This window comes from Vipera berus (genome assembly GCF_964194415.1).
Source record: "Vipera berus genome assembly, chromosome: 2".
Taxonomy (NCBI): domain Eukaryota; kingdom Metazoa; phylum Chordata; class Lepidosauria; order Squamata; family Viperidae; genus Vipera; species Vipera berus.
In genome coordinates, this window is record NC_138203.1 from 131,440,899 (window position 1) to 131,455,007 (window position 14,109).

Consider the following 14,109-nt stretch of genomic DNA (forward strand, 5'->3'; position numbering starts at 1 on the left):
CATGGCACGGGTGCCCACAGGGAGGGCTCTGAGTGACGCCTCTGGCACCCGTCCCATAGGTTCGCCACCACTGGCCTAGACATGGGGAAGCGGCATTCCCAAATTTTTTGTAATGTCTCAAAGGCGAACGAAGGAAGCTCTGCGTGAGCTGGAGAATATTGTTTGGTGGCAGATGAACAAGTTTATCATCATGCCCTACTGGTCATTGTTTTCTTAATTGTTACTCTGGTTCTCCCTCTTCCGAAATCTCAGATGTGCTAGAAGATGCTATAGAAAGCAAGGGGGACGTGTGTCAAAGATGCTTTGATTGAGTGAGGTGAAGTCTCCTTAAAATGTACGATGCACTCTCTGACAGGCAGGCACTTCTGAGTCAGGCTAGAAGCCATCCCAGAAACCCTTCCAACCGCTTTCTCACACTGGAAAAAGAGATCTGGATGAAAATGTACTTATGTATTTCTTTCTTTTGATATGACCTTAGGTTGAGAACAGCCGCCAAGGCTCAGAACACAAACTCATTTTCTATTTGTGGATCCCTCTGACTCTCCCCCAACATTTCTTCTGCCAGATGGAATAAAGGTGTAACACCAGGCAAGGGTTATGCGAAGATATATATATATATATATATATATATATATATATATATATATATATATATATATATATATATATATATATATATATATATATATATATATATATATATATATATATATATATATATATATATATATATATATATATATATATATATATATATATATATATATATATATATATATATATATATATATATATATATATATATATATATATATATATATATATATATATATATATATATATATATATATATACTTTGACACCCCCCACCCCTTTGAGATCACATGTTCAGAACCAACCCAGCTACCTCTCCATCCTCCTATGCAAAATCTCCTATGCTGCACCCTGCATCTTAAGAACACCCTGCTCCCCCCCCCATTTTCTTGCTCTTTCTTTCTCTCTCCCACCCGTGCCGCTTATTAAAATGGTAGAGAGGGTTCTTTCCTTAATCCTACTCCTCCCACCACCACCACCACCCCCCTCCTTCAGAACGGCCCGAAAGAAGATGGCAACATCTTCTCCCACCAGGGCTGTGGTTAAGGGTGGGTGGGGTTGGTAAAACTCGGCACCCCGCCCCTTTCTTTCCCCGGGCTCCTTGGACAGGGCACGTGCAACTCACCCCCGCCTGTGCTGGCGCCCACCCACCCCCAACCCTCCCCAACCAAGTGCAGAGTCAACTTTCTGCATTTGTCCCCCCCCACCCACCCTCCCTTCGTGTCAGGGCTCGGTGCATCTTGGGTTGCTGCTCCGAGAACCTGCTGCTCATCCTTCTTCTCCCGCTCAGCTCCTTCGCGCTCCGCTCCCCACCCACCCCGAGGATTCTCTCTCTCTCTCTCTCTCTCTCTTTCTCTCTCTCTCTTTTTGGAGGGGGGGGTCTTTCTTAAGGAGCAGCGCTCGGCCTCCCCACATCTTTCCCTCCAGCCTCTTCTCTCCTTCTCTTTCTCCCTCTGGCTCTCTCCCGTTTTTCTCCTCTCCTCCTCCCCGCTCTCAATGCTGGTGAACGGTCTCTCCCTTGGAAGATGAAGGTCCTCAGCTGGGTACGGCTCGCCCTCAGCCAGTGGCTTGTGCGAGAGGTAAGGCGCGCGGGGAGGACGGCCGGCGGATGCGGGGAAAGCGCCGAGCGAGGGGGAAGTCGGTGCGGCCGGGGGACGGCAGCCTCGCCCCGGACCAAACTTGGTTCCGGAGGGCGGGAGGAAGGGGGAGCGGGGCGTCGAGAAGCCGGGAGCGGCCGGCTCGATGGGAAACTGGCTCCCGCCGGGGGTGGGGGATCGGGAGGGCGCGTTTGTCGGGAGCTTCTCCCGACGACTCTTCTCCTAACTTTTGACTCGACTCTGGGCTGTTAAAAGAAGCGAACGGAGGAGACTCGACGCGTGTCTCCAAAGTTCGCGCTTGACGCGGGGGGCTGGGGGAACCGGCTGGAACCCGGGGAGCGCGGGGCAGGGGGGGGGGGAGAAACTCGCCGTGGCGGGACAAACCGCGATGGATGGAGGGGTGGGGGGGGGAAGCGTAGAAGAGTCCCGTTTCCTTCTCGCGGGGTGGGGGGGTGGGGAAACAAACCGTCGAGGCAGCCAGCAAGTCGCCTGCTTCACCCCCAGGATCAAAGTGGGGCGGCGGGCGCTGGAGGAGGGCCGCGACTGCCGAGGTGGAAAAAAACAATACCAACCCCCCCCCCCAAAAAAAAAACAACAAAAACTCAACCACCTTCTGACGGGCGACGACGACCCGTCAATGGCGTAAAACAGCGTTTCCCAACCTTAGGAACTTGAAGATGCGTGGACTTCAACTCCCAGAATTCCCCAGCCAGCTATGCTGGCTGGGGAATTCTGGGAGTTGAAGTCCACGCATCTTCAAGCTCCTAAGGTTGGGAAACGCTGGCGTAAAAGATAGCCTGGCCTGCCAAGTCGGGTTTAATCTTCGCCTGCAGAGCGGCTTGGCCTGGGCGGATTCAGGTGGAAGCCCGGGACGAGACGCGCGCTTTCCCCTCGCGTCTCTTGGCCGACAGCGAAACACCCGCTCGCCCTCCTTCCCCCCCCCCTTCGAGCGGCTGATCCGGCCAGCCAAGGCCGGCAGGGCGACTTCTGCCCGCTTTCTCGCCCGGGACTTCTTAGTGGAGCAGCTGTCGGGTTCCGCTCGGATCGGAATAGGATAGCGTTACTTTACGGGCCCCGCGGGTCCAACTGTTGAAGCTCGGCTGCGCCGTCACGTACTACTGGTTGTGTGTACAAACGCAGGCACGTGGCCGTGCACTTCCCGCTAGCTAGCTGTTGTGCGGCCGGGTTGATCCGCGCCTGATTGTAACGGTATGCAGTGTTGATAACGTGGGAATGGGCATTTTTGGAGGTACCGTGGCTCGTTTGCGTTCATATACAACGCGGTGGAGAGACCACGCAAGCTAATAGCGGGGAGCGGTGCGTTGTCTACTTGTACGTGTGAGCCCGCCCACCGAAATTCCAATCGATGTGTATATATATGTATATATATATATATTTTCTTGGGAAGGGTTCCGTGGAAGTGCCACACATCCATCCACCTATATATGTGTAGGAGGATTTCCTGGGCTGTAGGGAACGGATCGTTTGTATCGCCAGATCACCACCGCAATCCAAGACGTTTTTGTTTAAATTCATCACTTTTTCAGAGCACAGCTGCAGGAGTAAGAAGGGGTACAGCTTTCTTCGAGGCCGTTTTCCTGGTCTTTCCGCCCCCCCCCCCGACCTTCTCAGATGCTAATGGTTATTCCCGGCATCCAAATTAAACAGAGTAATTTTGTACCTGTTTTTACTAATTGTGAATTTAGTTCTACCAGTGTAAATATAGTCTCAGGTGTGGAGAAGCCTTTGATCCATTGTTGAGTCTCCCCAGGAGATTTTTCCAGGCCAGCTTCCCTAGATTTCTATAGGGAAGAATTTTGGCTAGGCAGACACAATGAAAACACAGGGTCCAAGGAGCTGGCTTTGTAAACCTCTTGCTGGCACAAAACCTGCCTGCCCCCCTCCTGATGTTATGAGCCACTTGCACCCCATCTTCTGAAGCAATATGGCTGAAAAAGGAGACGCACCCCCCCCAAAACCCTCCCAATCATTTCCTTTATAATACACAGGAGGGGCAATTGTGTTGCAGCAGACAATGTTTCCAGATTAGTTTGCTTATAAGACAGCACACCAAGTGTATTATAAATAGGTTAGCCTGGATTTTTTTTTTGTTAAACCAAGGATATAATTGTCCCACTAACTATTAACCTGGAAGCTCGTGCCTCCAATTTATCCAGTTAAGCTGAATAAAGAAGCATTTAATGCAAGTGATATTAAGTAATTGCAGAGGCCTTTTTACCCAGACCTTTCGCCTTTTTCTGCTACCATCCCCTTAGGCTTTGAATGTTTTTCTTCCTTCTACCAAATCAGGTGCCATTTTTTTTAAAAAAAAGTCTTTTTTTTTTAAAAGCAAACTCTCTCACACACTCTTTTTCTGGTGGCTTGGAACTTTATAACTTCCTTATTTCTTCTTAGAACAAACAATAGCACCCAGAAAGGATCATAAAATTTTGATTCTTCTCTGCCTGCTGCATCCACAGCCGCCTGTGTGCAAAAATAATTCTTTCACAGGTAAATGGCATTGCCATTTTTAGTGCTTGCAAATCAGGAGTCGAAGCGCCTCAGCTTCATTTTTTTAATTTTTCTCTCTGTGTGTCTTATTTTTCTTTTTATGGCATTATAATGTTGCAGGGAGAAATAAGGAATGGGCTCATTAAGCACTGGGCCGGTGAGAATCGGATTTCATAACAATCAATTTTTACTTTTCAACAATTTCATGAAGGCTGATCTGCTCCCCCACCTCCCCTTTCAAGGCATTGCATTCAGACTTCCAGGAAGTAAGATCTAACTAGGCTGAGGCTCTTTGGCTTATCCTGTTCTTTAAGGCAGGAAGAGGAAAGGAGGAAATTCTTTGCAGGCTACCTCCAGCCTTTCTCATCAGCAAAAAAGGCTGCTTTTAAGATGGTAAAAACCTTTGTTTTAAACAGATAATATATACTTTTTGCGGAGTGGGGTGGTGGTGAGGGAGTGGGAAAGGAGATAAAAGAAAGTAGATCTGTGTCGAGTTTGAAAAAGAGATGTAGCTGCTAATGCAAATGTTTAGTATTTGTTTAGTTGTTTTAGGATTTATTTATTTATTTATACCTTGCATTAAAAAAGAGCATCTAGGGGGAAAGCATAAATTGAGATGCTTTTCAAACCACCTAGTGTGTGTCTGTGTGTGTAAAAACACAGTATGAGCGCAGACATCCTCTCCCACTTTTCTGGGAAGGGGACCCGCCCTCCTTCCCTTGTACATCTAATTAAATTGGAAAATGGCTGGCAACTGGTTTTTATTTTAAACCCAAGTTAAGAAATGTGGAAAGCCCTGCCAGGTATTAAAACATTAGTGGATATATGCTTGGTCTGCGTGACCTTTCTTAGTTGTAATCCTCAATCTAGTTTTTGTGTAGTTCTGAGGGTGCTTTATATTTTGTTTTTGTTTTTAATTCAGACATTGTTTTATTTCCTTTCTAGCTGCTACATTCTAAACCTCTGTATTTTTCCTGTCTTCCATACTTTTTTGGGGGAAGAAATAAGCGTTCCCTATCCACAGTCCTCCATGATGGTCTTAGACCTAAGAAAAACAAGATGCTTTTATCTGAGGATACAGTTACTGTTCAAACCCACTGGAACCCTATCTAACAAAAAAGAAGGAAGAATGTAAAGCCTCAATTTCATATTGTAGAATCTAAAATACAATGTGATCATGTGGAATCCAGTAGTTTCCACTCCATGCTCACAATCTAACCATGTTGACATCTCCTTTCAGTCCATGCAAGAAAAAGACCAGCTTTTTAGTCTTCAGATGGTAGAATCCATCCTTAAAACACTATATTAGCATCTACAGATTTCCTGTTAGTTAATAATTGTTGCTATTGATTTTCGTTAAGCACAGAATTTCAAGTAACCACTTTTTTTTTTACAAGAAGTCTAGAACAACATTCATGGGAAGTGATGTCTCTCCTTTAAGGCACATGAGATCATAACCGAACGCAGTCCAGTGAATTCAGAATTTGGGTTCCGGTTTCTGGATTTCTCCCTTCCTATTCAGTTCAAAATTTACAATTACTTTTATGTAGAGTTGGATCTGGATTTTGTTTAGTTTAGATTACCTAAGTTTAGATTACCTATGAATGAGTCAGAATCACTTTCATGCATTATAAATCTAGGAGGCTTACTTGCATTAGATTGGACTATGTGGCCACCATGACATGTCAGAATGCCAGCTTTTTCCATATCATTGCTACATTTTTTAAACAAAAAAATGAGAGATACCAGCTTAGAATCTTTGGCATGCAAAGTGTGTTATCTACTATTGATCGGTAGTCACTGCTGGCTATATCTGTTGACTAATATAAAAGATAGGCCTTACTTTTTATTCCAGTGATGAACGAAGGCTAAATTTCATTAGTGATACTGCCCAAAAGAGAACATTTGCAAAAATCCAGATGACTTTCTAGGATTTATCCACAGTCTCAAATAAGCTCCATAACAGTGCCTTGTTACAAGCATCCTGTTCTTTACCTGGCATAAAAGTGTATTGCTGAGAGGCTGTCTTTTACAGCCAGGGCAGATGGGTGCTAAGGGCAGTTACTAACAAGCGGATGTCCATCCACTTTCCAAAGAGGGCGGCATCTTAGCGCAGGCACTACAAGGTGATTCTGCTTGAAGCCCAGGGTCCCATTGCCACCGTGATCTGCCTTCAAGTTGAAATGAAGTTGGTAGACCAGCTGGCAATCGTACACTGAATATAGGGAGTCAAGCAGTTTTAAAATATGAAATATAAATAAATAAAAATAAAATGGGGGCATCTTCTGCTAATAAGACCTATAGGGTTGGGTGCAATTTGTTCAGGTGAGGTTTACCTTACACCCCATTTGTTACTTATGGTACTTAATCAGGGAACCAACTTTTGGAAAATTTCTAGCTATACTTATGCCCGCTGGTAGTTAAAGAATGTTTGTGGCTGCCTTACTTCTCTTGTGGTTTTGCATCTTCAGTTGTTGGTGTTTTTTTTTAACTTACCTTGATTTTGAGCAGATACTGTCAACAGATGTTTGCAGATTATGAGAGGCAGATCCAGAGCTTGTGACTAATAAAATAAATTTAAAACACCCCAAACACACTGCAAGGAGAAAGAAGCGTGCAGTTTTGCTTGGAATGCATACTTTGTAAGTGTAGTGGAGACTACCCAATTTTGAATTTACTTACCCAGGCTGTACTATGGGGAGGGGATAATAGTGACTGAGTAAGTAAAGGCATTGGAAAGGACACGATTAGAAGATGTGTGGCTGAAGATGCATCTGAGCATAGGACAAGAACTAGACTTACCATGAGCCATATGTAACCATCTGATTTTTTGAGCTTTTAGAAAAAAAAGCATTTGCTTTTGCATGATGGGGAAAAGTTATCTATGTTTGGCGGAAGATTGTTTTTTTTTGGGGGGGGGGGTTAAAATAAAGGCACAGATGAACTAAAAGCAAGCCAGTTTGGTTTAGTTAAGGTGCCAGGTTAGAAACCAGGAGACTGTAAATTCTGGCCCTTTTTTTTAGGCATGAAAACCACCTGAGTCACTTGCTCACTCTCAGCCTAAGCCTCACAGGGTTTTGTTGTGTGGAAAATGGAGGAGGACACAGTATTAGGCATTTTTGCCACCTTGAGCCGTTTATAAAAATAATAAAGGTAGGATTAAAAAAAACCTTAAAAAGAAAAAAAAAACACTCTGGAACTCTAGAAAACTGAGTTTTATACCTGTGGTGAAGCCATTTTCTGAAATCTGTCCTCATATATTAATTCAGCATTATGAGACAGTGTTGTAAGAAAACTGTCTTTAAGAGAAAAAAAACAAGTTAGGTTAAACCAGAGGCAATTGCAACTGGTACATTACTTTGATTCTGATACACCAAGTCCTTTTTTCCCTTCCTTCCTCCTTGAATCCAGCTTTGCTTCCTGTGACCCCCTTCCTCCTGTAATCACATTTTAAGTGTTGAAGGTGTGATGGACTGACACACTCTGGCGTGGCTGGGAAGAATGAGTAAGCTCTTGACTCAATTGCATCCAAGCGCCTTCGTGTTACAATTTGAATCTGCATCAAAGCAGACTGGCACGCTTCCAGTTTTGCTCTGCAAGGGGAATTTTTGATGTTATTGCCTGATTGCATTTCTCGCTTTTCCCTGTATCCCCTTGGTGAGCGTCGGGGGCTTTAGACACATTGATCACACAACTCATCGGGCAGAGCGTAACTTTGAGGGGAAGGTCAATTTTGTCTTCAGTTCTCAAGGAGGAAGAAGGGCGGTGACTGATTTTGAGTTTCTCAGGATTTCTTATTCCTGGTTCCACCGAACATCTTGAGTTTCCAACCTGGAGCAGCCTCTACAAACACAATTGAGCCCCAAAATTACTGTCGCTAAGTGAGACATTTGTTAAGTGAGCTTTGCCCCATTTAGTGGACTTTCTTACCACAGTTGTTACGTGATTCACTGCAGTCATTAAATTCGTAACACAGCTGTTAAGTGAAATCTGGCTTCCCCACTGACTTTGCTTGTCAGAAGGTCACAAAAGGTGATCACGTGACCCCCCGGGACACTGCAGTGGTCATAACTATGAGTCAGTTGCCAAGCATCTAAATTTTGATCACATGACCATGGTCAGGGGTAGGCAACCTTGGCTCTTTTATGACTCGTGGACTTCAACTCCCAGAATTCCTGAGCCAGCCATGGGAATGCTGCAAAGGTCACACACATTGAAAAATTACCATAAGTCATTTTTTTCCAAAGCCGTTGTAACATCAAACGGTCAGTAAGTGAACTATTGTAAGTTGAGGACTACCTGTATTGAGGCTTGTTGAACTTGCATGCTTATCTCACCAAGACCTATTTTGGAAAGCAGCCCCCCTCCTTTGAAAATGGGACAGTCTGCTTTACTTCAGGGTTATTCACTTAACTGGTCATGAAATAGTTTCCTAAAATAATGGCACATGGCCATCTTTTATACTTCCGACCCTTGGACAAGGGCATATGTCCTCCTTCCCAGATAATTCAGCTCATCCTCTCACTGGGTCTCCTCACTGGCTGCATCTAGCACTGCCCTGTTCTGAGGGAAAAGAACTGGCTCTCTTCTTCTTTTCCATTTATTACGCTCAATAGCCACTTAAAGTAGCTGATGGGTGCCTGGAGCCCCTTCTGGCCCTGCTGCTTCTCAGGGTCATGCGACTGCCAGATGTTCCTGCATTTAAACAGCTGTCATAGCCTCATTTTGATAAAATAATAAATTCCCCCCTCCCTCTTTAGTTTTAACTACTTCCTGGCTCTTTCTGCTCTCAGCCATGGTTACAGAGGAGCATACCATCCATGTACACAGTGCACTGCCACGGGATCTGGAGAGGCAGAGGGGTTATTTACTTACTTACTTATTTATTTATTTTAAAAGAATCCCATAGAGAAACGGGGCTGATTTCTACCTGGATGAGTTGAGGCACTCTAGTTGGCTGGTGCATCATAGGACACAATATCTGGGCCTTTGTGCATGTAATATGGTTAAGGGTGGGAGCATGGAAGCGTCCGTTGCTTTCCTCATTGCAGCAATGTTAGATCAGTTAAAATTATCCTGCCCCTAAATGCAGGGGCCTTCTTATCGGTCTGAATTGGGCTACTTAGCTGAATTGTGTGGCTCTCGACCTACGTGCTCCGGATCCACACTCCCTGCTTGGAAGGGAACCCACTTTTGACACAGCTACATCAGAATGGTGACTGACAAGAAAACAGCATCCAGCAAGCAACTCTTAGTTGGAGGGAGGTGCATCTTATGTCCCATAGGAAGCAGCCTTGTTAACCAAGTGGTTTCAGCCAGAAAGACTGTTTGGATGATGAGGAAAAGGAGAAGAGTAAGGGGTACTAAGAGTTAAGCCAGGATGTGGAAGGGCTAGGTGGGGGAGATGTATAGTTGAGCATTTAGTGGCTAATTTTCTGCCAAATGGCTGAATAAAGTTAGACGCATGTGACTGGTGCCCCATATTGAGTAGGCTGGCTATATCTGAATGGCCTAGGATCGTTCTCTGTACATCGGGCATTCCATATTCATATGGCCCTTCTTGTGTAAAACAATTTTCACTCTCCTAATGTTTGTTCTGTTTCTTCAAAGTCTCCATCTTGAGCAAATGTCAAGCCTGTAGAAGAACTGTGTTTCCTCAACCTGGGCTACGTTTAAGATATGTGGACTTTTTAATTCCCAGAATTCCATGGTGGCTAGGGGATTCTGAGAACTGAAGTCCGCATATCTTAAAGTAACTGTGGTTCAAAAGCACCTGTATAGGAAATAGAGGTCTGTAGGATACTGAGGCTAAGTTAAAATCCAGCTTAATTTTGGAGAAATGACTGGTTGGGGAGTTTTGGTGCAGCCTCAGGATCTATTATTCAAACAACAATTAGCGATGGCTTATTCTGAAGGGTAATTGGGAGGACTGGAATAAAGACATATTCCTATTTGAAATAAACATTGAATTGTAAAATAATTACTAGAAAAGGAGATGGTCCTGAATTTAAGATGGCCCCCTGCCAGAGGAAAACTAGGTTTTTGTTTTTGTTTTAAAGCTCCCTTGCTGTATTTTCCGTGAATTTAAGACAATCCTCCATTTCAATGATAAAGTATTTAGAACAAAACAGCTTGCCTTCCTTTCAGGTAAATACAATACGCACATTTAGGAAGCATAATGGGCTTTCAGCTGAATTTAGTCCACCCTCTTTCCAGCCTGATCTTGGAGTTCATTTCTCATCTTAGCTTCTGTGTTAGATCGTCAGTGAGCCGAAGGTAAGATTGAGGTTTGCAATAATAATAGTCTTGAGAGGGATTTGCAATTCTTAAGCAGGTTTTTTTCTGACTCCCTGGTTTCTACGAACACTTGCAACAGCAACAAAGAGAACCCCCAAACGCTACTCACAAATTATGCTGTTGGAATACATTTTTAAAGGCACAGTTAACTAGAACTATATTTTTTTATTTTTATATTTTTTATTAATTCATTTAATGTTCAAAAGACAGCCCTGGGCTTTGCAATTCTTTATTTATAAGCGTGTTTCTTGAACCAGGCTGCCTTGTGGCGTCTTGGGGTCCCAGTAAAAAATAAAATGGGACCTGTATATCTATAATTTGATCACCCTGCACTTGACCTTAATTCATGCAAACACTGCTAAAAAAAATTAAGAATACAGTATGTGTCTAGGATGAGTTAGGGGATATCACTATGAAATGGTTTGTTCACCCTTGAAACCCAAGGGCTGCTAACCCAAGCCATCCTGCCACCCTTGTTCTTTAGATTAGCAAGGATTTAAGCCATTGTCTCTAGTAACTGAGATGGTTGTGCTTTGAGTTTCTTTTCCATCTTCACTGTTCCCTGCATGCTCCATGTCCGTCCATTAGGGGGAGCTCTTGATTTCCATTCCTTTCAATCTTTTGTTCCAGACCTTCCCCCCTTAACTTTTTTCCCCCTGGAAGTTTCTTGAGAATAATTTTCCAACTTTTTTTTTTTTACCAATATGGAATATGGATACATGAATTCTAAATAGAAACGTAAATTCTGAATAGAATATAGAGTTGATTCTAATATAAAATTGTTATGTAACGCATTTTAAAAATAAATTTCTAGCCCCTGCGATGTTTGAAAGAAATGCTTCAAAGCATATTGGTCTTCAGAAGTAAGGCAACCTTTCCCCCATTTCCTGTGCGTGTATTTTTAATTGGCCTTGGCTCTTCTCTTGCCCCTGCCCTCCAAGTGGAAGTTTTATATCCAAAATATAATTGATTCTGAGTTGAACAAATCTCGGAATTTCTTCTGTGTGCAGAATCACTACCAACCTTTGGCAATAAACTGCCCTGAGTCCTTCGGGAAAGGGCGGTATATAAATTTAATAAAATTTAATAAAATAAATAAATAAATAAATAAATAAATAAATAAATAAATAAATGACAAAAAGGCTTGAGTTAAAAGTTATCCAGTTGACGGAATAGCTGTGGGATTGGTCTCTTCTCCCTTGCATAGTGCCACATTACTTCAGTGCTACATAGGATTTCCAGATATGTCAGGTATATATATCAAGGATGGGCTACACATTTATAAATGAAATAAATAGCTAACGTAAGGGGAATCCCCTTCTATATAGGTTTTATTTATTTATTTATTTATTTATATCCTGCCTTTATTATTTTTACAAGTGGTAAACATATCCAATAAACTTCCTCCTCCTATTTTTTCCCCAACAACAACCCTGTGAGGTGGGTGGGACTGAGAGAAAGAGTGACTGGCCCAAGGTCACCCAGCCAGCTTTCGTGGCTTAAGGTGGGACTTGAATTCACAGCATCCCACTTTCTAGTCTGGTACATTAACCACTAACCAAACTGTCTCTCTTCTCCCAAGGTACAGTGTAGCCCAGGCTGGATGCGTCATGTGCCCACCCCATTGCCGGCAATGGAGAAAAGGTTGCGATACGTCGCGACACGTCATGTGATGTTGCGAGTTTGACACCCCGGCATCTTGAGAAATAACAGCAACACACAGCAATTGAATGCTGCCAGATCTTTATCAACTCTTGCAGTCTCTTACTTCTCTGCTTTCTGTTATTTTCTCTGTGTCTTGCATACAGCTAGACTTCTGAAGAGAAGTCTGTATACATGTAAACAAAATAGTTGGTCCCTGAAGATATGCCCATTTCATTCTATACAGCCATTGCTTTCCTGTCCCACTCCTTTCCTTAGATTGTGCTCCTAAAAGAGGGAGGATGTTGTTCTCCATTCTAAGAGGGGCTCTTGGTGTAAGCCCCTGCCCATTTCCTGACAGAAAGAAACCTGGAGCAGTAAATACACCTACCTTGACTCAGCTGGTCTTGTTTGGCCTTGCAGCCTCCCAAAAGAGCAGGAGAATGTGGTCCATTCATGTCTGACTTTCAGACATTCCAGAGGCGGCACAAGAACGAGGCCCTCTCGTGTAACTTCCAGAGGGTCTGGAGGCCTGGCGTGTCACCAAAAAGGACACGGTGTGTCACCCGTGACATGCACGTCATAGGTTCGCTGTCACTGTGTTAGAGAAACGACTGTATTGGAAAAATGCCTATACAGTAAAAACTGCAACCCTTGTGGTTTAAGCTGGAGATTTCTCGTGAGAAAGAAAGACTTATGGAAAATGCTTCTACCCTTATTGATGGGCATAGGAAGTCTGGGGTAGGGGAAGTTCCATGAATATCTCACAAAAGCACGAATTTGTGCAGAATTTAGTATCCTCTTCTTTTTTTTTAATGTGTGTTTCTAGCCCTGAGGGCTGATAAGTGTATGGGTAATACTAGGTAAAATCTCATAGGTTAAAGGATAGCAGTTTAAATAAATTTCTCTCTAGTCGAGGTTTCTGATCACTACCTCTCACTACAAACAAAAAACAGAACAAAACACAAAAGTCTTGAATGAATTATGCAAGTAAGGTCAAATAGGCAAATACCTACATTTGTATAAATTTATTCTGATTATAGAATCTTTGTTTTTTGGTGGGGTTTTTTTTGACCTACTATGCTTGCAAGCAGAGGGATACAATAGGGCCCTGGGCCCTGGTACATATAAAATAAATAATAATTTTATAAGCAGTGCATGCTGCCTTGATTTCTGCCTCTGTGGGTGCTAGCCAAGGTGCTGATGCAAAGGACTACTCTTGATTGAAAAGTTGTCTCTAAGAGACTCAAGTGCTGAATCTCTTTTCAAGCCATCTCCAGAGCTAATATATTGCCGAACAAACACACTTTAATTCAGATTGAAGCTTTCCAATATGACTCATTTCCCTCCTTTAATAATACTCCCCCTGCTGTGGCCTTTAAACCCTTGGCTGCAAGCAATTCAATAAAGAGGCACAGGACCCCGTCTGCTACATTCGTTGAGAATGGAAATGAACTGCTAGCTAAGGTGGGGAGGGGGAGGGGCTACGCTGGGGCAAAATCCTCTTTTCCATGAAAAACACGGCTTTTTAATAAGAAGGAAATATACTCCCTTTGCTGCTGCTCCCCCTCGTTCCCCCCTCCCTTCTGCAGCTGATTATATTTGAAAGCAATTCAGGAGTCGGAATCAGCAGGGAGGCTGGAGGTCAGAACTGAGGAGACCCATCTGAAGGAGGTTATGAAAAGTTGCAGCAAGAGATTGACAGCACAGAGAATGTGGTGGGAAGCAGAGCATGGTATCTTGGTGGGCAGGCCATCAGGCAGTAGAGCCCACAACAGCTGTTTGGCCTTATTCCGTAATGTGGAAACAGAGGCCTGATTTTCAGCATCTCTGAGGTAGGGTGGTGGGAAAATTCAAACATTCAGGCATAGAGGTTTAAATTTCCTGGAAGAATCTGGGAAAAATGAGAGCAGGGCTGGTGTCACTGTGCCATTCCAACCATCTACTACAGACATGTTAAACTCGTGAC

General features: G+C 43.6%; 1 protein-coding gene across 1 annotated transcript in view; it reads left to right on the forward strand.

Annotated features, from left to right (window-relative positions):
- Positions 1-1,619: 1,619 nt before the first annotated feature.
- NXPH4 (neurexophilin 4) overlaps positions 1,620-14,109 on the forward strand; it is a gene marked incomplete at both ends in the record, with an annotated part of 110,982 nt that continues 98,492 nt past the window's right edge. Inside the window, one exon of the mRNA XM_081319913.1 lies at positions 1,620-1,673. Coding sequence (XP_081176039.1) covers positions 1,620-1,673 — 54 coding nt within the window. The remainder of the gene's footprint in view (positions 1,674-14,109) is intronic.